Consider the following 21,636-nt stretch of genomic DNA (forward strand, 5'->3'; position numbering starts at 1 on the left):
AAATTTTATATGTGTGTATGTTATATGCATTAAAAATGTTTGGAAGGAATTATAGCAGGGGTGAGTTCAGATGTGGAGAGCAGGAATTAGGATTATGGTGATTTTTCTTAATTTATATTTTCCAAGTTTTCTGCATTGAACACGTGTTATCTTTATAATTCAAGAAATGTAACTTTAAAATCAGATACAAGTTTTGAGGAAAAATTGGATACGAATAACTTCAATTCACATTTTTGAGATTAGAGTATGTTTTCAACTCGTTTATCATCAGCTTTCCCATTCAAATTAACATAGGTCTTCTGAAACAAGCTGAGTTTGTCTCTGTGCTTTTTTATTTTTAAAATAACATGCTAAGATTATACTTATGTTTTACAAAGTAAAAAAGTTATGTGGTTTATTTTATAACTGGCTCATTGAAGTTATCCTGGCTAGAAAGTGTATTGTAAGACTTTTTATTAGATGTAATTACTCTAGAGCAAAAGTAACTGGCAATAGTAAATTCTTTCCTCTCACATTTTTGAAATTCAAAGGTAAAAGACAAATACCGAATAATGCTCCAAGTAATTATTTTCTGTGACATTTGCCTAGTTGAAATGGTATAAAATATTGCCTCTGAAAGAAACAAATCCCTTTCAGGAAATTCAGGAGCAGAGTATATGCTCTTATTTGCATGACATGTGAAAGGTCAGAGAAAACGGAATAAATCGGGGGGAGGAAGTCCTTTCTTGCACTCAGGGATTAATATTGCCAAAGCAGGAGCACAATAACCTTTTATAACTCCTTCACTTGATTTAAATTAAAAGAAGAAAACCTTAGAATATATGAAATGCTTGGAAAACACTCTGACAGAGCTGCCAATGACCTTATTTTACTGTTTGTTATCCTGTCAGAGGAACTGACAGGCGTGACATTCTAGAAGAGATAGAAGGTGATACAGTTCGGCGCTGTGCAGATTTACATGAATATGGGAAAATGAGAGCCACTGGGTGAGCTAGTTAAGTATATAATGTTTCAGATTTTCCTAAAGAGACTAAGAAAGGGCTTAGCATGGTATTCAGATGGCTTCAAAGAGGGCCTGCTTTTGATCCACATTATATCCAGTCTTCGGTATGGGTTCTCTGGTACAGCTTTGATGTAGCAGCCTGGCTGTCCATTTTCCTTTTCTGTGCATGTAATCCTAAATTCACTGCCTTGCCCTGAGAGAGCAGGTTTATTCCATTTAATAACCGGAAACACAAGTATGTGCCCTGAGAGCAGGTTTATTCCATTTAATAACCTGAAACAGTGTTTTTTCTTTTCCTTTAAGATTTCTCAAAGACGCTGCTAGAAGTGGGGAAGATGACCAGCTTGTTTGTTTCTCTAGTTTTCCCTAGCAAGAATTCAATAATAACACATTCATCTATTTAATAGTATACCTGCTATGTATAAGAAGTTGTAAGTGCTTGAACATAAGAATTTTTCAGTCTTTGAGCAGACACAATATTTGCTTGTGTACTTTTTGCTTTTAACAGAGAAAGATATCTAAGATTATGGTGGTAGAATTTAGTGGTACGTATTTTATGTGCATCTGAGATTCCCTGGAGTGATTAGGTGTTATTGCTGTTTTAAGGTGATTCATGTCGTAAAGATGATACTAGTGGCTTCGCACAGGCTGTCTATATATCAACCAGTTAACAAACAAGCAAACAAAAATCAGTTAAATCACCCAGTGGAAAAGAAGCATGTAAACCCTGTCTCCCATAGGCTACCCCTACTTCTTTGCTCTCCACCACAAATCTTTTCATTAATTGTTGTCCAAAGTGGGGGCAGTCAGAGACTATGGCTGAGAGTAACAGAGTGAGTCAGAGGTCCAGAAAGTGAAACAACTCCTTAGTAAACAGCGGGAAATCAGTCAGACGATCACGGCAGTCAGCACTAAAGAGCTGGCGTGACTCAGAGCGCCCGCCCAGCGGTGTCCTTGTGTATTTCAGTGCGGGACGGCGGCCATGGAGTGCATGCGGCAGTACATCAATGACGTGCTGGACTTCATGGCAGACATGCACACGCTGACCAAGCTGAAGGTAAGCGGGCTGCATCCCCTCACCTCTCAGGTGAGCGAGACGGAGAGGCATTTGTGGGGAATTTAAGCAGCCAGATGGAAATTTATCCTCACGTGGAGAGGTAGCAATGGCAGTGTTGAATGATCCCATGTCCTGGGACTCTGAAGAACCAGGTTTGCCTCTGCAAAGAGGGGATGGAGAAAGAAAAGGATATTTCCACAGTGGTGTCAGTTCTGTGCATACCTTTATTTTTACCCCATTTATTAAATTCTTACCAGACCCGTATTATAAAATATTCCCATTTTATGAATGTAGACCCTGAGGCCTGAAGTGGTGCAGTCTTTTGCTGAAGGTCACACTTCTGATAACTGATGGAAACAGGGGTGACCTGAGACTGTAGGGACCTCCTCCAATCCAGCCTCTTTTCACTGAACCACCCAGTGTCATTTAATTACTTTGAGCCTCAGTTTCCTCATTTGCAAAAGAAGTCTAATGAACCCACCTAAATAAACCTAGCTTTGTTGACCACTACAAGATTTGGTGTGAAATAATGCATGTGAAGAGACTTCTGTAAACTTTAGTTTGTAGGAAATGTGTACACATTATGCAAACATAAGCTGTTTATGGTTTTTATCTGTATCAAAGCTATCTCCTTCCAGAAAATAATTAAAGACAAAGCAACATTTAATTTGCATAGGGACAAAATCCCAGTGAGGTTGTTGAGGTTATTGATTGCTTTGCAGGGTGGAATGAATTGCTGATGCCAGTCAACTTCCTTGTTGTGAGTCAGCTAGGTAGCTAAAATACTGATGGTGTGAGAGATTTTAGGAAGACCCAGGAAAAAGAGCAGAAGAGGATCCAAACATGGTCCAATGAGCAGCCAGGTTGCAGTCTGGCACTAAATGTGGCTTTTTGAGAAATAGGAGCTGGTTGTCCCAGAAGTTTATCAGCTAAAACTACAGTCCTTTCAACACCCAGCTCAGCTTCCAGACCACTCAGATGATCCAAATGTTTCTTGGGAGTAGGGATAGCTGGAGACTGAAATAAAAATTTAAATTGATGATTTCTCATGATATCCAAATGCAGTCATTTCTGAGGAAGCGTCCCTAATGTTTGGTCATGCACAGGTTACTGATTGCTAAACCCGGCTGCTCACACTGGGACAGTTTTGATTTCTGAAGAGGAAATATTATATAAACAGTTTTATAGCCACCTTGAAAATACAGAGAAAAATATTAAGAAGGACCTATGATGACCAATTGGTTGGGGACTCCTGACCTAATCCAACTCTCTGAATTTATATATTAGGGAAACAGATCAGAAAAGTCAAGTGGCAAGTGGCTTATCTAAAGTCATGTGAGTTTAGGACAGAACTGGGTCTAGAACCTACATCTCATCTCCCAGTTCAGTGCTCTTTCCACTAAGCCACACTGAGCAATGAAATTTTTCTGAATTAATTCACCAATATGTCTTGAGTAACATGCCTGACATCATTCTAGACATTTAAGGATGTGATGATGAGCAAAAACAGACCACAGCGGCTGCCCTCATTTAATTTATAGTCTGACAGTGATGGCCAGTTTTAATGAGAATTTCATACAAACTAAAGTGAAGTTGTGACTTTCACATTTGCTATAAAAGGGGTAGACAGTGCCATGAGAGCTTCTAATAGGGTGAGATGACCTAGCCAGGAAATTTAGTGAAGCTCATAGAGGAGGTCAGGCTTCCCAAGTGGCTCAGTAGTAAAGAATCCGCCTGCCAGTACACGAGATGCAGGAGAAATGAGTTCAATCCCTGGGTTGGGAAGATCCCCTGGAGGAGGAAATGGCCATCCACTCCAGTATTCTGGCCTGGAAAACCCCATGGACAGAGGAGCCTGGCAGTCTATAGGGTCCGTGGGATTGCAAAGAGTCAGACATGACTGAGCGACTGAGCTCGCACGCATACAGAGAAGGTCAAGGAAGGCTTCCTTGAGGAGGTGACATCAGAGTTAAAATATGAGTAATGAATAAGGTTAACTAGGTAAAGAGAGGCAGAAACAATATTTCAGGCAGAGAAAACAGCATGAGTGAAGGCCAGTGATTGGTGGGGAGCATGGAGAGCCAGTGAAGCTGGACCACAAGGATGAAGGGATAAGGTGCAGAGGTCTGTGGTGTCTAGGCTGTCTCAGGTAGCTTAGGCCATGATAAAAGTTTCCCTCTTTGTCGTGAAACCCCTAAAGAAGTTCAAATCAGTTGTAGCTTGGGTGTGATGATAGAAGGCGTGGATATGACAACCAGATCTTTTTTAAAGAGTGTCCTGAAATGTCCCTGGGTACTTTGCCAAAGTCACAAAAACACCACTTGGTTTTGTAGAGCCACATGAAGACATGTTCCCAGCCTCTGCATGAAGATACCTTCGGTGGACATCTCAAAGTCGGGCTGGCTCAGATTGCAGCCATGGAAATCTCCCGGGGCAACCACAGAGACAACAAAGCTGTGATCCGCTACCTGCCTTGGCTCTATCATCCCCCTTCTGCAATGCAGCAAGGGTAAGACCCTTATTATTCTGGCAACGAGGCAGGAAACACCCCTGAGCTTCCTGGGGTTCAGTAAGAGCTGCTGAATGCACTGAAGATCTAGAGGATAAATATTATTGGTTGGAAAGATGGGATTTGAAACCAGTTTCCATACTTATTTGACAACCCGACAGCATTTTTTGAACACAAGTACTTCATGACGTATAGGCTTCCCAGGTGACTCAGTGGTGAAGAATCTACCTGCCAGTGCAGGAGACACAGGAGACTCAGGTTAGATCCCTGGATCGAGAAGATCCCTAGAGAAAGAAATGGCAACCTGCTCCAACATTCTTGCCTGGGAAATTCCATGGACAGGGGTGCCTGGAGGGCTACAGTCCATGGGGTTGCAAAGAGTCAGACACACTTATCGACTGAGCACATTGACATGCTGCCAATAAAACTTGTGCTTGTACGGAAGACTCAGAGTCCTTTTGATGGGTGTTGAAAACTTGGAGCTTAGAACTACCACTTCAACTCGTAGTTTCCACTACTTAAGTACATCGATAGGTATTTATTTTAGTGCTTACATTGCTTCTGCCTTCAATGAGCTTAGATTGTAGCTGGAACAGAATCTACAGCAGAGATGAAATAGAGTGCAAGGAAGTGTGAGCACCTGACCCTGCCCGAAGGGAGGCCGAGAAGAGAGAGGTGCCCATGGTCTAGTTTATTCGAGAACTCAGAGCAGGCTTGGCCTGCCATCTTGCATGAGCAGCTTCCAGGCTGGAGGAAAGGTTTGAAGGTGGGATGGAGGCCGGCGGTGGCGGGGTGTTGGGGGGGGGGGGTGGAGGAAGGGGGAGGAGGCTGGAGGAGGGGGAGAGCAGGAAAAAGGGTGGCTGTGTGTTTTAGCTCCTGTTCTATTCCTCCCCTCCTGGTGGGTATATCGAGAACTGTCTAATGAGAAGAAAGGAAAGAATTTAGAAAGAGAAACTAATCCGAAAGGCAACCAGATTTATGGAAGAATGATATTTAATCCTGTGTCACCAAAGGCTGCTCTTTGCTCGAGAAGCTGAGCTCCAGTATTAGAGTGGGGAACAAGAAAAACAGATTTATCACTTCGTTGGCACTTTGTTGCTTTGGTGTTTTATTTTATGTAATTGCCTACAAGGCCACACTTTTACACCCCTCCATCAGTAAGTGTTTGTTGAGCAGCCAATGAAACAGAAAGCCCAAAAACATCTCTAACACTTCCTTCCTCCCTTGTAGACCGAAAGAATTCATTGAGTGTGTCTCCCACATCCGGCTCTTGTCCTGGCTGCTTCTGGGTGCCCTTACCCATAATGCGGTGTGTCCCAATGCCTCCTCTCCCTGCCTGCCCATACCTCTGGATGCAGGTTCCCATATTGCAGACCATCTTATTGTTATCCTGATTGGATTTCCAGAGCAATCAAAGGTAAGTGATTTCTGCAAGATTAAAGCCATACGCATCAAGATTGCTAATGGAAACCCTTATCAGTCAATTACGTTTCTTCTGAGAAGAAAATGCACCTTATCACTTGCCCTCCTGTGGATGCTAGGAAAGCAACTTTGTGCTAATGCCTTATTTAAAGTTGTTTAAATTCCCAGACTATCTTCTCTTCCCCCTAAGTTGTTTTTCGGTTTACTTTTATGAAGATAAATTATAGAGGCAAGCAAGAGTTAGCTTCCTAGGCATTGCTATCTCAAAATAATGAAGAGAAATAAAAGGCTAGAAATATAATAAAACTTCCGTGATCAGTTTTTATAAACAAATATGAAGTGGAGGGAAATTTATTCTCTCATTTTTCATGCACTGTCTTTTCATCTCAAATCTCTAGAGATATATGAAGATACAAAATGAAAATAAGGCCAGTTGGGAACTCACTAAATTATATATGGGAATCAGTGACACGGAGGAACTTATAAATTGTAGAGACAGGTGGTGTGCTTAAGGGAATAAAGTAAATCCAAGGCTTAGCATCAATCATGAGCCTGTACAAGCAAACCAGACACACTGGCACTGCTCAGCTGTGAGGAGCCTAAGCCCCTCACAGAGCCTAGGCCAATTCTAGGAGCTCGTGGTGGTTTTGGGAACAGCTGGGATTTAGGCTAGCTAGGGCAAGCTTCACCAGCAATGGATTTTTTTTTTTATTCTGCAGTAAAATAGAGCACCCATCCCAATTACCTGAATGATGTTTACAAAAGGAAGTAGGCAGTCGGTTCCTAATATTTCAACCCAATCTGTGTTTGATTCCTAATGATGGTACTTTGTAATTCTGTGACATTGAAAAAGTTACTTAACCTCTCTGAGCTCCAGCTTTTCAGCTGTAAAATAGATGAGATGGTGTGAGAATTATGAAGGTAAACTCTGACTCTTTAGCACAGTGTTTGGGACATTGTAGTCAGTACTTGCTACTAGTTAGGAGCCCTATCTCTACTACTGCTGCTGGTGCTGGCATTATATATCACCTCATTTACTCCAAGCTAAAATTCTCTGAGTGGGGTACCATTACCCCCATTTCACCGAGGGACAGATATCCTAAAATGGTAGAATGATTGTTCTTTCTAATCTAGTTTAGGGATAGGAATGTCACTTTCACTAAAGGGCAAGGGGGTGGCAGGGGGCAGGGTGGTGTTTCCTTGGTGGCCCAGTGGTGAAGAATCTGCCTGTAATGCAGGAGATATAAGTTTGATCTCTGGTTCAGAAAGATCCCCTGGAGAAGGAAATGGCAACCCAGTCCAGTATTCTTGCCTGGAGAAGACACGGGAGCCTGGTGGGACCATGGGGTCATGAGAGTTGGACACAACTGAGTGACTAAACCACCACAACCACCAAGGAGGTGGGCAGATTTATTCTGCAAACCAAGGTGCCTTCTCTCTGAAAAGATGCTTGGTCTCTAAGCGCCCTCCCACTGACTGAGTGAAGAGCAGACAATTTGAAGGTGATGAATCATGAGTTTGTATCTCGGAGATGGCTCCTCCAGCCTCGGATCAGTCGAATTGCATATACTTTGGCTGTGTCCCTTGGAAGGCCAAAGTCATGCGGGGAGAGCTCCTTGGAGCACCACAGCCCACTAGAATGTAACGGTTCCCTGTCTGCTTTCTTTTCAGACCTCCGTGCTGCATATGTGTTCTCTTTTCCACGCATTTATCTTTGCTCAGCTCTGGACCGTATATTGCGAACAAAGTGCCGTGGCGACGAATGTACAAAGTCAGAATGAATTCAGCTTCACAGCAATCCTGACAGCGCTGGAGTTCTGGAGTAGGGTGACCCCCAGCATCCTTCAGCTGATGGCCCATAACAAAGTGGTGAGTTCTCAGATGGGGTTCCCCTCTTGGATAGAATCTCAAAACGTGTAAGCACTCTTAGTCTTCACATGACATGCTTTTTAAAGACCTCAGTTGTAATACTATGTAAATGGATGTGAATTTCTATGTGAAAAACAGGATATTCTACATGTATAATAATTTTGATGAAAAGCAAAGCAAACAAGTAAATTCAGTTAAAACAGTGTTTGTTTTCTCTGCCTAGTGGCAAAGAAAATGTATGTGAAACTTCTACCTTTACAAGGTGTCTTGTTATATAAAGTCAGAGAGTTAGGAAGGGGTTTTATATTATTTTTGGATTCTAAGGCAGTTTGGGAAAACTATAGTCAATTAAGAGCAGACTGGCTGTATGTGTTAATTCCACTTAGGGTAAAAAATCTGAAAAGAGTTTCACCTTTTTGAGTTGCCCTCTGAGGACCTAGGCTCCTTAGTCTTTAAAGCCAGTTGCATTTTAATGTGGATGGTTTACCTTGTTGGAAAAGAACTGAGGTATGGCTAGCATGGGTCCATGTCATTGAACAAGCTTGGCTTAGTCCAGTAGAGTCAAGATTGGCGGGTATATGGGAGGAATTTCCAAAGGAGTCCTCTAGTTCAGTTTGCTGCTTTGAAGGAGGATCCTCAACTGGGAAGGCAGCATCCAGTGTCTTGGTTATGGGCGTTTCATCAGTAGAATTCTTATCTGTGAAGGGCAAAGGGCCTGGAAGAACACCATAATGATGATTCCAATGTGCCCAGAAACCCAACAGTTCACTGCCCACAAAGGCATTCTGGAATGGCTTTTGATTGATTGAATAATTAGTCTCAGAAACATTATCTTTTACTTATCATTGGAAAGGGGAATATCTTTTACTTTCAGTGAAGCACTTTCTTTAGAGAAGCAGATATTATTAAGCAGTTGTGTATGGAGGGAGATGTTTTAATTCAGCTTAAAGGAAATTTATGTGAAAACTTTAGGGTGTGCAAACAGTTCTGACCACCACATAAATAATTACGTTTATTAGATGGCAGGGTTGGGGACTGAAGAAGCACGTGGAGGTCAAATTTTCTATTCTGCTATTTTATAGACGATGAAACTGAGACCTTAAATTTAAACTAGAGATTCAGGGTTTCCTTCTATTGTCACTAGTTTTTTTTTGGTACCATTAATACCTCTCCTCTAAATCTCTTTTAATATTCAAATGCTGGAAATGGATGTATTACAGGTGAATCTTGTACAAATAATGTTACAAATTAATTTGAATTAATTTTAAAGTCCGAAAATTTGGTTAAGCCAGTCTGGTAAAATCTCCCCTGGAGTGTTTAAAATCTAGCTATAGGGTTCTCTGATGAGGGATTATCATTTCTATTGTATTTCTGAACTGTCTATAAATATGTCATAAATATGGCTGCCTTGTTCCATGGAGAACAAAGCCTCAAACACAGATGGTGCAATAAATTAAACAACCTCTCCACTCTCCAAGTGGTGAAACTGTGGCGAAAGCATCAAGATGGAGGAAAGGACCTACGCCCAAGAGTTCTGCAGTTGGAAATGAAGGAAGCAGAAGCCATTTATCCTCTGGTGTGAATCACAGCATGGTACAGATTAGTGAGGTCAATACCTGAATTCCGTTGGCAGCCTGAGTTGGATGAGCAAGGCATGGCAATTGCAAAACCTCTGCAGTTTATAAAATCCAATTTCTAGCTGAAGTTTTAGAGATGAATAAATACCATTCCTTGTGGTCCTGTCTGGTTGTTGTGCAAAAAGTCCTCATGGGCACAGGGTATGGGTTTTTCTGTGGCTGCAGACTGGGAGTGGAATTGATTTTCATATTTGTTGTTTCAGATGGTAGAAATGGTGTGTCTCCATGTGATTAGTTTAATGGAGGCATTGCAAGAATGCAATTCAACAATTTTTGTCAAGGTAGGAAATTCTTATGATTTTTATAGACCTTTACTTGCTTCTAAAAACAAATGTGGATTTATCTTGAATGTACCTTCTGAAGAGGAAAATAAAACTGATTTAATTTTTACATTCAAAGTTGAGGCTGGAGGAATCATATAACAACCTCTTCACTAAATAGTTATTGTGTACTTTTTCCTCTTGCTTCACCACTGTGACCAATTGTAGCTGGGTTAGATACGTTGCACCGTGATTGCATGCAGCACAAGTAATTAAAAATATTACCAAAAATGTTGATCTGGAAATGACCGTGGAGTCATATAAATTGTTTGGTGGAGCCTCATCTTGCAAGATATTCAGAAAACCAAGGAAAATAGTCTGTCATTGTTTGACTTGTTAGCTGATGCTTTTCTCAAAGATAAATTAATTTATCTAATTTTTATCTAAATTTATCTATTTATCTATCTAATTTAGCTTCTAATATTACTATTCTAAATCATTGTACATAATTCAAGTAATTCAAGTATTGTTAAGTAAGTAATTCAAGTATTTGTTATTTATCCAGGAACATGAGAAACATCCTAGTGTGATAAAAAGATAAAAGAGCAAAGGAGAATGTGGTTTCTTGATCACTTTCTCTTCTTATTTCCCTACTTTTTCCTTTCCATCTCTCTATCTCACTGATTCTTTGTCCTTCCTCTTCTTGTACCACTTTTTGGCCTTCCATTTCTGTATTCCATTATCTCAGGCACCATCACCACCACCCTCACCCCCCACCATGGAGTGCCTCAGCTTGGAACCTTTTAACTTCCTATTTTCACTCTTTTTTTGACTCCCTTCAATTAAGGACACTTGTCAAGTTAGCTCACACAGAGCTGTGAATTAACTGGATTATCTAGGTGAATCCTAGAGTCCCTAAATGCAATCAGTGTATCCTTATAAGATGGACACACAGGAAAGAGGAGATGAAAAATGGGACCATGACTTGGGATGATATAGCCAAAGCCTAGGAAGGCCTGGGGCCACCAGCAGCTAGAAGGTACATGGGACAGGATCACCTATAGGGTCTCTGGTTAGAGAACCCAGCAACCACCTGGATTTTAGACTTCTTGTTTCCAGAACTGTGAGATTAAAAATTGCTGTTCTTGTAAGCCATCCAGTTTGTGGTGATTTATTATAGAGCCCTAGGAAACTAAGACCCTAACTGTGCTTCACTGAACTTCTTTTTTCAAACACGATGCATAAACAGCGCATTATTAGGGAAAACTTGACTGTTACCAGGAAACTGCGAGGCAGTTGGTTCAAATGGAATAGATATAGCTTATCTAGCTTAACAGTCAATAGCAAATGTCAACATTATAAGAGAAACTATATGACTGACACTTGGGTGATCATACCTGGTTTTAGTTTTTACAGCTTTATGAAAGTATAATTTATAGACTGAAAAGTACACACATTTAAAATGTACAATTTGGTATCTTTATATCACATGTATGATGCCCATGAAACCGTCACCAAGGTCAAGGTAATGAATGTAGTCCTCACTCTCTAAAGTTTTCTCTTCCACATTTGTTAATCTCTGTTCCGCCACTTCCTGTATCCCCACCTCCTCATCCCCAGGCACCTTCTAATCTGCTTTCTGTCGTAATAGCTTAGTTTCATATTCTAGAACTTCATATAAATAAATTTATATAGCAGTTAAACTTCTTTCTCCTTCTTTCATGCAGAATAATTATATTGTGATTAATCCATGTTACATGTATCAGTAGATTATTTATTTTATGTCTGAGTAGTATCCATTATATGGATATAACACATTTCATTTATCCATTCATCAGTTAATGGACATCTGAGCTGTTTCCAAAAGTTTGAGGCTATTAAAAATAAAGCTTACTCATGAATACCTGTACGTAAGTCTTTGTGTAGCCATAGGCTTTCATGTATGTTGGATAAATACTGAGGAGTTGAATTGCTGGGCCATGTGATATGTGTATAACTTTTAAAGAAATTGGCAGACTGTTTTTCCAAAGTGATTGTACCCTGTTACATTCACACCATCTGTATGCATCCCAGTGCCTGTACATCTTCATCAACACTTAATGTAGTTAATCTTTAATTTTAGTCATTCTAAGAACCATGTAGTGGTGTCTGATCATGGTTTTAAATTGCGTTTTCCTATTGGCAAATGATCCTTGACATCTTTTTGTGTGCTTATTTGCTATCCGTACATCTGCATGGTAAAATATCTTTTAAAATTATTTGTCCATTAAAAAAAAATCAAGTTGGCTTTTTTTCCTTATTATTGTTCAGATACAAGTCCTTTATCAGATATGTCATTTGCAGTGATTTTTTCTGTGTTTGTTGTTTCATTGTCTTCACAGTGACTTTTGAAGAGCAGAAGGTCCTAATTTTGATGAAGTACCATTTATCAAATTTTTCTTTTATTAATTATGCTTTTGGTGGTGTATTGAAGAAAACTTTTGCCTAATCAAAGACAGAGTTTTGTTTGTATTTTCTTCTAGGTATTATATATGTTTTCTTCTAGGTGTAAGTTTGTATTTACGATCCATTTTGAGTTAAATTTTGTATGTGTGTGGTTTGGATTGAGGTACTTTTTATGTGTAAAGATATCCAGTCATTTCAAGATTGTTAAAAATTCTATCCATTGAATTACATTTGCACTTCTGTCAAAAATCAATTGACCATTTATATGTATGGTTCTATTTCTGGATACTCAATTCAGCTCTATTGATCTGTTAGTCTTTCTTTGACCACACTGTCCAGGTCACCATAGCTTTCTAATGTGCCTTGAAATCATGTAGTGTTAGTCCTCTGAATTTCTACATCTATTTCAAAGTTGTTTTGGCTATTCTACGTCTATTGCATTTCTAGATACATTTTAAAATCAACTTGTCAATTATTACACAAAGCCTACTGGGAATGTGGGTTGCATTGAATGTATAGATCACTTGAAGGAGAATTGAGATATTAGCAATATTGAGTCTTCCAGTCCATGAACACAGTGTATCACTCTATTTATGTCTGCATTGACTTTTCTCAGCAATATTTTATAATTTTCCATATATGGACCCAGAGTATTTTGTCAAATTTATCCCTAAGTGTGTTATCCCTAGTAGTACAGATGATAAAGCATCTGCCTGCAATGCAGGAGACCTGGGTTTGATCCCCTGGATCGGGAAGATCCCCTGGAATAGGAAATGGCAACCCATTCTAGTATTCTTGCCTGGGGAATCCCATGCAGAGAAGAGCCTGGTGAGCTATAACCCGTGGGGTCACAGAGTCGGACACAACTGAGTGACTAACACACACACACACACACACACACGTGTGTAATAATTTTATAGTCTTATAAATAATATGTTTTTTTGCATTAAAATTTTTATTTTGTTACTATTTATAAATAGTAACTGATTTATATAACTGATTTATAAATAAATATAACTGATTTATACCTTATATCCTGCAACCTATTAAACTCATCTATTCTGGTAAACTCATCTATTAGTTTTCTTGCAGATTTCATCAGATTTTCTATTTAGACAATTATGTCATGTGCAAATAGAAGCAGTTTTCTTTCATTGTTTTGAATTTTTATAGTTTTAATTTCTTTTTCTTTTCCCTCTGCTCTGGCTAAATCCTCTAGTAAAAGTTGGATAGAAGCCATGATAGTTGAAAACCTTGTCTTGTTCCTAATCTTAGGAAGAAAGCATTCATTAAATATAAATGTTAGCTGTTAGTTTTTCATAGATACCTTTGTCAGATTGAGCAAGTGTCTCTTCTCTTCCTAGTCTGCTAAGAACTTTTGTCAGGAATAGATGTAGGCTTTGTCAGATGCTTTCTCTATGTTTATTGAGATAGTCATTAAATTTTTCTTTTTTGACTGTTAACAGCGAGTTTCAGGGATTGAGTTTTTGAATGTTAAACCAACCGTATATTCCTGGGACAAACCATTTGGTCTTGAGATATTGTTCTCTTATATATTGCTGAATTCTATTTGCTAAGTCTTTAAAATGATTTTTTGCATCAGTGTTTATGAGGGATACTGGACTGTAATTTTCTTTCCTTGTGATAACTATATTTTGATTTTGGTATCAGGGTAATGATGGCCTTATAGCACAAATTGGGAAGTATTCCTTTTCTATTTTCTGGAAAAGTTTGTGTAGGTTTGGTGTTATTTTTTTCCCGGAAGTATTTGGTCGTATTCACCAGTGGAATTGCCTGAGCTTGGAACTGTCTTTTCAGGAGGGTGTTAAACTTCAATTTCTTTAACAGATATAGGGCTGTTTAAGTTATCTGCTTATTTGTGAGTGACCTTTGACAGTATGTGCCTATCAAAGAATTTGTCCATTTCATCAAAATAGTTGATGTTATTGGCATGAACTTACTCAGAATATTCTCTTATTATACTTTTAATATTTGTAGGATCTGTTGTTGTGCTACCTCTTTCATTTCTGGTAATGGTGATTTGTGATCTTACTTTTTTTTTTCTAGTTAGTCTGAATAAAGGTTTATCGATTTTAGTGAATTTTGATTTAAAACAGTGACAACAGTAATCAGCTTTTGGTTAGTTTTCACTGATATTCTCTATAGTTTTTGTTTCATGGACTTCTGTTTTTATCATTTTCTTTCCTCTATTAGCTTTAAATTTCACTTGCTCTTCTTTTTCTTATCTCTTAAGGTAGTAGTGGAATTCACTGATTTGAGATTTTTATTCTTTTGTGACAAGAGATTACTGCTATGAATTTCCATCTAACCACTGGTTTAACTGCATCCTACAATTTGGTAGCTGTGTTCTCATTTTTGTTCAGTTCAAAATACTTTCTATCTTCCCTTTTGCTTTCTTTTTGGATCCATTGCTTATTTAGAAGTATGTAATTTAGTTTTTAAATAATTAAGGCTTTTCTAGAGATTTTCTGTTCTGGAGCTTTTTAGTTTAATCACGTTGTGATCAGAGAACATAGTTTGTATAATTTGACTCGTTTTAAATTTTTTGAGGCCTGTTTTATGGCCCAGGATATTGTCCATCTCGGTAAGTGCCTTGTGTTCCCTAGAAAAGAATATGTCTTCTGCTGTTGTTGGACACAGTTTCCTTTGTCAGTTGGGTCAAACTTCTTGAGAGTGCTATTCAATTTTTTTTCATGTCCTTTGCTCTTTTTCTATCTGCTTAGTCTATCAATTATTGAGAAAGGGGTATTGAAATATCTCCCTAATTTATCTTTTCAAATCTACCAGTTTTTGTTTCACATATTACACAGCTATTATTAGGTGCATAAATGTTTAGGATTGTTTTATCTTCTTAGTGAATTGAATTTATGGAATAGTTCTCTTTAACTTGGTAATATCTTTGGTAATAATAGAGGCAGTCCAATTTTCTTTTGATGAGTGTTAGGACTGTATTTTTTTCTATCCTTTAACCTATTTGTGTCTTTATAGTTCAAGTATATTTCTTATAGGCAGCATATAGCTGGGTGTTGCACTTTTTAAAAATCCAATCTGACAATCTCTTTCAATTGGGTTTTTTAAACCATTTTTACTTAATGTGTTTTGTGATAGTATTTGGCTTAAAATATCTTGTTATTTGTTTTGTATATTTCCCACATACTCTTTGTCCTTTATTCCCTCTTATTCTACCTTCTTTTTGACTGATTGAGTTTTTAATGATTAAATTTTGGATATAATTTCTTCTTTTTGGTCTAGTTTCTTAAGGGGAAACTGAGATCACTAATTTGAGTACCTTTTTCTATCCAGTTGTCAGTGTTTAGTGCTCTAAGTTTCCTCCTAAGTACTGCTTTAGCTGTATTCCTCTGAATTTTTATATATTCTCATCTTCATTCAGTTCAAAATAATTTCTAATTTCCCTTTTGACATCTTTGACCCATGGGTTATTTAAGTGTGTTTTTCAGTTATCTTATTAGTTATCTGTCTTAGTTGCTGTTGTTTCAGTGGTTGACTTAGAGTTAATTGTCTACATTTTTAACAACCCAATCTACTTTCAAATAATAATATACCACTTCATATATATAATAAGAATGTACAACAATATAGTTCCATTTTCAGTCTTTGTGCTGTTATTGTCATCCGTTTTACTCCTACATATGTTATAAAGCAAACCACAATTTTTTTTTGTTTGAAACAGTTACCTCTTAAAGCAATTTAAAATTTGTTTTTTATTTATTTGTATTTGCGATAATTGCCATATTTGCACTTTTCAGTTTTATTTATTCCTTTCTATAGAATTAAACTTCCATTTTCCTTCCGTCCAAATGACTTTCTTTACTACTTCTTGTGTAGTTCTGCTGAAGCTTAATTCCTCCAACTTTTCTATATCTGAGAAAGTCTTTACTTTGCCTTCATTTTTGAAAATATTTTCACTGGATCTTGAGTTTAGGTTAAAGGTTTTTTCCCTAGTATTTTAAAGATGCTATTCATCTACTATCTTCTTACTTCCATTATTTCTAAAAAGAAATCTTTGTCATTCTTATATTTTTTTCTATATATAATATGTCTTTTTTCTCAGACTGCTTTTAAGATTTTTTTCCCTTTACCATTGTTGCTAAGTAACTTGAAGATGATATGCCTTGGTGTAGCTTTCTTCATGTTTCTTGAGCTTGAGTTTGTTCAGTTTGAAAAAGTATCACCTATTGTGTCTGTAAAGTTTTCTTCTACACCTCTATTCAACATACTCAGTATTTCTTCTACCTTCTCAACTGTATTGAATATAGTTATAATAACTGTTTCAGTGTCCTTATTTGCCAGTTCTGTTATCTATGTCACTTGGGGGTCTTTTCCAGTTGCCTGAGTTTTCTTCTCATTTTGGGACCCATTTCCCTGCTCCTTAGTATGCCTGGTAGTTTCTTATTGGATTCTTGACATTTCGAATTTGACTTTTGGGGTGCTATTTTTTATTCCGATAAGTATTTTTATAATTCCTATAAGTATTCTTGAGTATATTCTATGATATAGTTAAATTACTTAGAAAGAGTTCTATGCCTTTGAGACTTGATGTTAAGCTTTGTTCAGTGGGATTGGGGCAGCAGTTTGTATAGGGTTACCATTTCTTCACTGTTCAGGTAATATCCTTCTGAGTACTCAGTGTTCTAATGATTTGCAAGAACATAAATCTAATGATTTCCATTTGCAAGTGGAAATCTAATTTCCACTCTAACTAGTGGAAACACAAACTATTGCTATGTGATTACCAGGGATTTTCCCCTCTAATCTTTTTAGGTTATTTTTTCTTCAGCCTTGAATAGTTTTCTCACATGTGTATACTGGTCAGTATTCAGCTGAAGACTCAAGGGAAACCCCTCAGATCTTCGAGAATTAGTTTGTGTGCTCTCTGTCTGTCTTTCTCTCTCTCTCTGGACAGCTCTCTCCTTTCCGCTAGCCTGCCTTACAAACTTTAGCTCCCTTGGCCTTTCTGGTCTCCTCGCTCCATTTCCTCACCTCCTGAAGACTGCCAGACTGCCTGGGTTCCTCCTCCTTCTGTACTGCCTGAAAATACTTTCTAGGCAGTGACTTGGGATAATCGCAGGGCTCACCTTGTCTGCCTGCTCTCCCTCACTGATCACTATCCTGCACTGTTGACAATTAATGTCTGAAAACTGTTGTTTCATACCCCTCACCTGGAATTTTAATTTTGCTTTAGACAGGAGTGTAAATCTGGTCTTGGTTATTCCACCTTGGCTGAAAGAGGAAGTTACATGACTAATTTTATTTTGAGGACTAGAACAAGCGTGGAATGAAATGAATATAATCCAACAGAATTAGAAATCTTCAATGTATCCCATAGCATAAACTAAGATAAGAGGAAGACTATTACTTTTATTTTGGTGAAAAACAACCTATTTTTTTAAAACGTCCTTTGGTTTTCCAGATATTGTTTCTGGAGAACAACAACAACAACAAAATACCAACCAATTTTATTATAACATTATAGAGCTCAGAATAAATTATATCTAATTCTAACTGACAGCTTTGTCAGAGCCACTAGCAAAAGGGTACTGAAATGAATCTTATTCAATAAAGTCAATTAGCATTCCTGAAATAGGATGACTGCTGGGTTGTATAATGCTGTCCTTCACAATGAACTTTAACCTGATGCTTTCAGTCAGGTGATTCATAAATAACAGATCTGAAGGCCCTGTGCAAGTATGTTTAGAATCTTGTGGTCACGTGTTACATCGATGGGGAAATAAGACACTTCTAAAATCAGTGTCCCCCTTGATTCCCTCATACAGACCCTTAGCCCCAGGGGCAACCCTGAGAAAGACATCCACCTAGCAGCAGAGGAATCAGTGTTCCCTGATCCTTAGTCTCTCAGAATTCTTAACAAGAGAGGTTAGTTCAGGTATTCCCCAAATATCAAGAGGTAGGCAAGCTTGCTTCCATATTAAATGGGTCAAAAGACAATAAAAGTCTATAGGCATTAGGGCCCTCAGGGCTTGTTTTTGCCCTGCAGATATTAGGGAGGAGGCGGTTAGACTAATTTATTTATTCCTGTTCAGGATGTCAACATGAGCCAGTCCTCTTATATGCCAGAGAGCACAGCCTTATCTGGCACCAACCTTTGTAATCCCACAATTTTATTATGAGGATTGAGGGCGGGGGAGACAAGCGAGTGTGTTATTTCCTGAAAGTTTGATCACAGCTATCAGAAGTCCAATCATAACTTCTGGGACACACCATACTTCATTTCTAAACACAGTAGTTACATTACAGACAGAGACTTAAATGGCTGCAATATAAATATTGTATTTAGGAGTAAACATCAGTGAAGTCAAATTAGCAAGTTGTATGCATCTATAGAAGGTTGAAGGCTTCCCTGTGGCTCAGATGGTAAATAATCTGCCTGCAATATGGGGGACCCAGGTTCAATCCCTGGATCAGGAAGATCCCTGGAGAAGGGAATGGCAACCCACTCCAGTATTCTTGCCTGGAGAATCCCTTGTACAGAGGAGCCTGGCAGGCTACAGTCCATGGTGGTGTGAAGAGTTGGACACGACTGAGTGAGTGACACTTCTGCTTTCATAGAAGGTTGAAAGCAGAAAAACAGCCAGATGCAGCCTTAGGAACAGAAGCACAGAGAGGAAACATGATTTATCACTTTGCCAAGTTAATTTTTTAATGGTTTGATGAATTAGATGAGACTAGCAGCTATAGCCATGACTAGTGAACAGAGAGGGCATTTAAATGCTATCCCCCATCCCAGCAGGCTCTCATTTTGATTCTCTTGTTTTCTTCATTGCCTTGCTGTTCTCCACGTGGCCCAGGCTAACTTTTAATCTTGTCCTCAATCCAAAGAGCAAACTAGTCCTCAGACCCTCACAGGTTGTCTCTGAGGACAGCATCCTTCTCCATCCCAGAAGCCACGCAGGTCTTACCTGGACCATGGGGGCTGCCTTCACACTGGGCCCTGGGCTCCATCTTCCGTGTCCTTCCTCTGGTCTGTAGACTGCTGCCACAGTGAGCTTGCTGGAGCAGTTCTTCTCATGGTGAATGAGGCTTTCCTCATCAGAAATTGTATTGAATTTGAAATATGATCCAAACCTTCTTATGTGGCATCCCAGATCATCTGTGGGTGGATGTTGAGAGGCCCCACCTTGCTCTTCTAAACTTCTTTTTCATGGCCCTCTCCTAAGAACCTCACCCTTCAGCATCTCGTGAACCCCACTGCCTCCTCACCTCTTGGCATTCTCCTGCCTCTGGGCTTTGCTTCCCTCTTATCAGTTTGCTAGGCTGCTGGGTACTACAGATTGGATGACAAGTAACAGAAATATACTGTCTCATGGTTCTGGAGACAAGAAGTTATGAGATCAAGGTGACGCCAGGGCTGATTGCTTCCGAGGCTGTGAGGGAGCATCTGTCCCAGTCTCTCCCCTGGCTCCTGGGGAGTCGCTAGCCGTCGTTCCTTGGCTTGTAGATCTCTGCTTCATCTTCATGTGGCATTCTCCCTGTGTGTGTGTCTTTGTCTGGATCTCCCCCTTTCTATAAGAATACTAGTCATGATCAGAGAAGGAGAAATATTGTATGACATTCCTTATATGTGGAATCTTAAAAGAAATGATACAAATGAACTAACATCCAAAACAGAAAGAGACTCACAGATTTAGAGAATGAATTTATGGTTGCCCAGGGAATGGGTGGGACGGAGGGATCGTTAGGGTGTTTGGGATGGACATGTACACACTGCTCTATTTTAAATGGATAACCAACAAGAATCTACTGTGGAGCACAGGGAACGCTGCTCGGTGTTATGTGGAGCCTCGCTGGGAGGCGAGTTTAGGGGAGAATGAATCTATGTATGGGTGAGCCCCTGAAACTGTCACAACATTGTTAATCGGCTATGCCTGATACAAAATAAAAAGTTAAAAAAAAAAGAGATGCATAAAAAAAGAACACTAGTCATATTGAATTAGGATTCACCCCTACTCCAGAATGACCTCATCTTAACTCACAGCATCTTCAATGATCCCGTTTCCAAATAAGATCACGTTGGAGGCTGTGTGGGCTAAGACTACAACAGTTTCACGCGAGGACACAATTCAGTCCACATCTACTCTGCTCTATTGGAGGAGGGTCAGAAGAAGCACGGAGTGAAACGATATGATCCATTTGAGCTCATTTCAAGATCTGAGCAGTCCGGAAATAAACTAGTATTTCCAAATTTATTAGATCATTGCCTTCCTTTCCCACTGAACTAGAGTTCTGTGGAACACACTTTGGGAAACGTTGTGTTCTGTCCCTGACTTCAGGATTTATGAAGCCACCAGTATTGACTTGTGTTCAGAAGAGCTGAAGTGTGGTGAGAGACCAAAGCAGAGCAGAGCCGCTGCTGGAGGCACTCTGGCAGGGCACCTATGACCTCCTAGGAAGGGCCTCAGGGCAAATCAGAGACAGTGAAGGGGCATGGAGGGTATGCCAGGTGCCTGGGGTTTGAGAGTCTCACTCTGGGCCAGAGCAGGGGCCTACTTCTCACCTGCCAAAGAACCCACCCTGTTGAAACCCCTGCCCCAGCTCACCCTTGCTGTGTTTCACAAGTCACAGCCAGGCAACCTCAGGGCTTGTCTATCACTAAAGCATTTTAACTGCTTCTCAGTGATGTTTTATATTTTTGGAATATAACTGTTTTACAATGCTGTGTTAGCTTCTACTGCACAATAAAGTGAATCAGCTATAAGTATCCATATATCCCCTCCCTCTTGAGCCTACTTCCATCCCCCCGCCACCCCACCCCTCGTCATCACAGAGCATCGAGCTGAGCTTCCTGCGCTATGTAGCAGCTTAACACCAGCTGTCTATTTTACACATGGTCGTGTATGAAAGGGTTTCCCTGGTGGCACAGTGGTGAGAAATCCACCTGCCAAGCAAAGGACCCACGGTTCCGTCCCTGGGTTGGAAAGATCCCCTGGAGAAGGAAATGGCAACCCACTCCAGTATGTGTTCTTGCCTAGGAAATCCCAGGGACAGAGGAGCCTGGCAGGCCGCAGTCCACGATGTTGCAAAGAGTCAGACACGACTTAGCAGCTGAGCACGAGTATATGAAAACAGAAATGTAGATCAGTGGAACGAGATGGAAAGCCCAGAGACAGACCCGTGCACCTATAGTCACCTTACCTTTGACAAACGAGGCAGGAATACACAATGGCATGAAGTAAGCCAGTGATATTTTCTTAACGACCGCAGGCAGATAGCATCACCATGCTACTTGTAGACACAGTTCTGAAGATCCCATGGAGGAAATGCTATTTCAAGAAAGTGAGGATTTTAATTAAATAAATACACATTTAATTTCCCGTGCTTGGTAGCTTTCAAGAGACAATCAGTCATTTACTCTAAAGTGTGTGGTTGAGGCACTC

The 21,636-nt window shown here is 39.5% G+C and overlaps 1 protein-coding gene across 5 annotated transcripts in view; it reads left to right on the top strand.

The window, feature by feature from the left end:
• Nucleotides 1-21,636, top strand: part of UNC79 (unc-79 homolog, NALCN channel complex subunit) — a 267,633-nt gene that overhangs the window by 243,189 nt on the left and 2,808 nt on the right. For all 5 annotated transcript variants that reach the window (XM_043922505.1, XM_043922506.1, XM_043922507.1 and 2 more), the window contains 5 exons: nt 1,971-2,060; nt 4,394-4,569; nt 5,800-5,986; nt 7,663-7,860; nt 9,701-9,778. In XM_043922505.1, the coding sequence (XP_043778440.1) occupies nt 1,971-2,060; nt 4,394-4,569; nt 5,800-5,986; nt 7,663-7,860; nt 9,701-9,778 (729 nt within the window). The remainder of the gene's footprint in view (nt 1-1,970; nt 2,061-4,393; nt 4,570-5,799; nt 5,987-7,662; nt 7,861-9,700; nt 9,779-21,636) is intronic.

This window comes from Cervus elaphus, chromosome 13, assembly GCF_910594005.1.
Source record: "Cervus elaphus chromosome 13, mCerEla1.1, whole genome shotgun sequence".
Classification (NCBI taxonomy): Eukaryota; Metazoa; Chordata; class Mammalia; order Artiodactyla; family Cervidae; genus Cervus; species Cervus elaphus.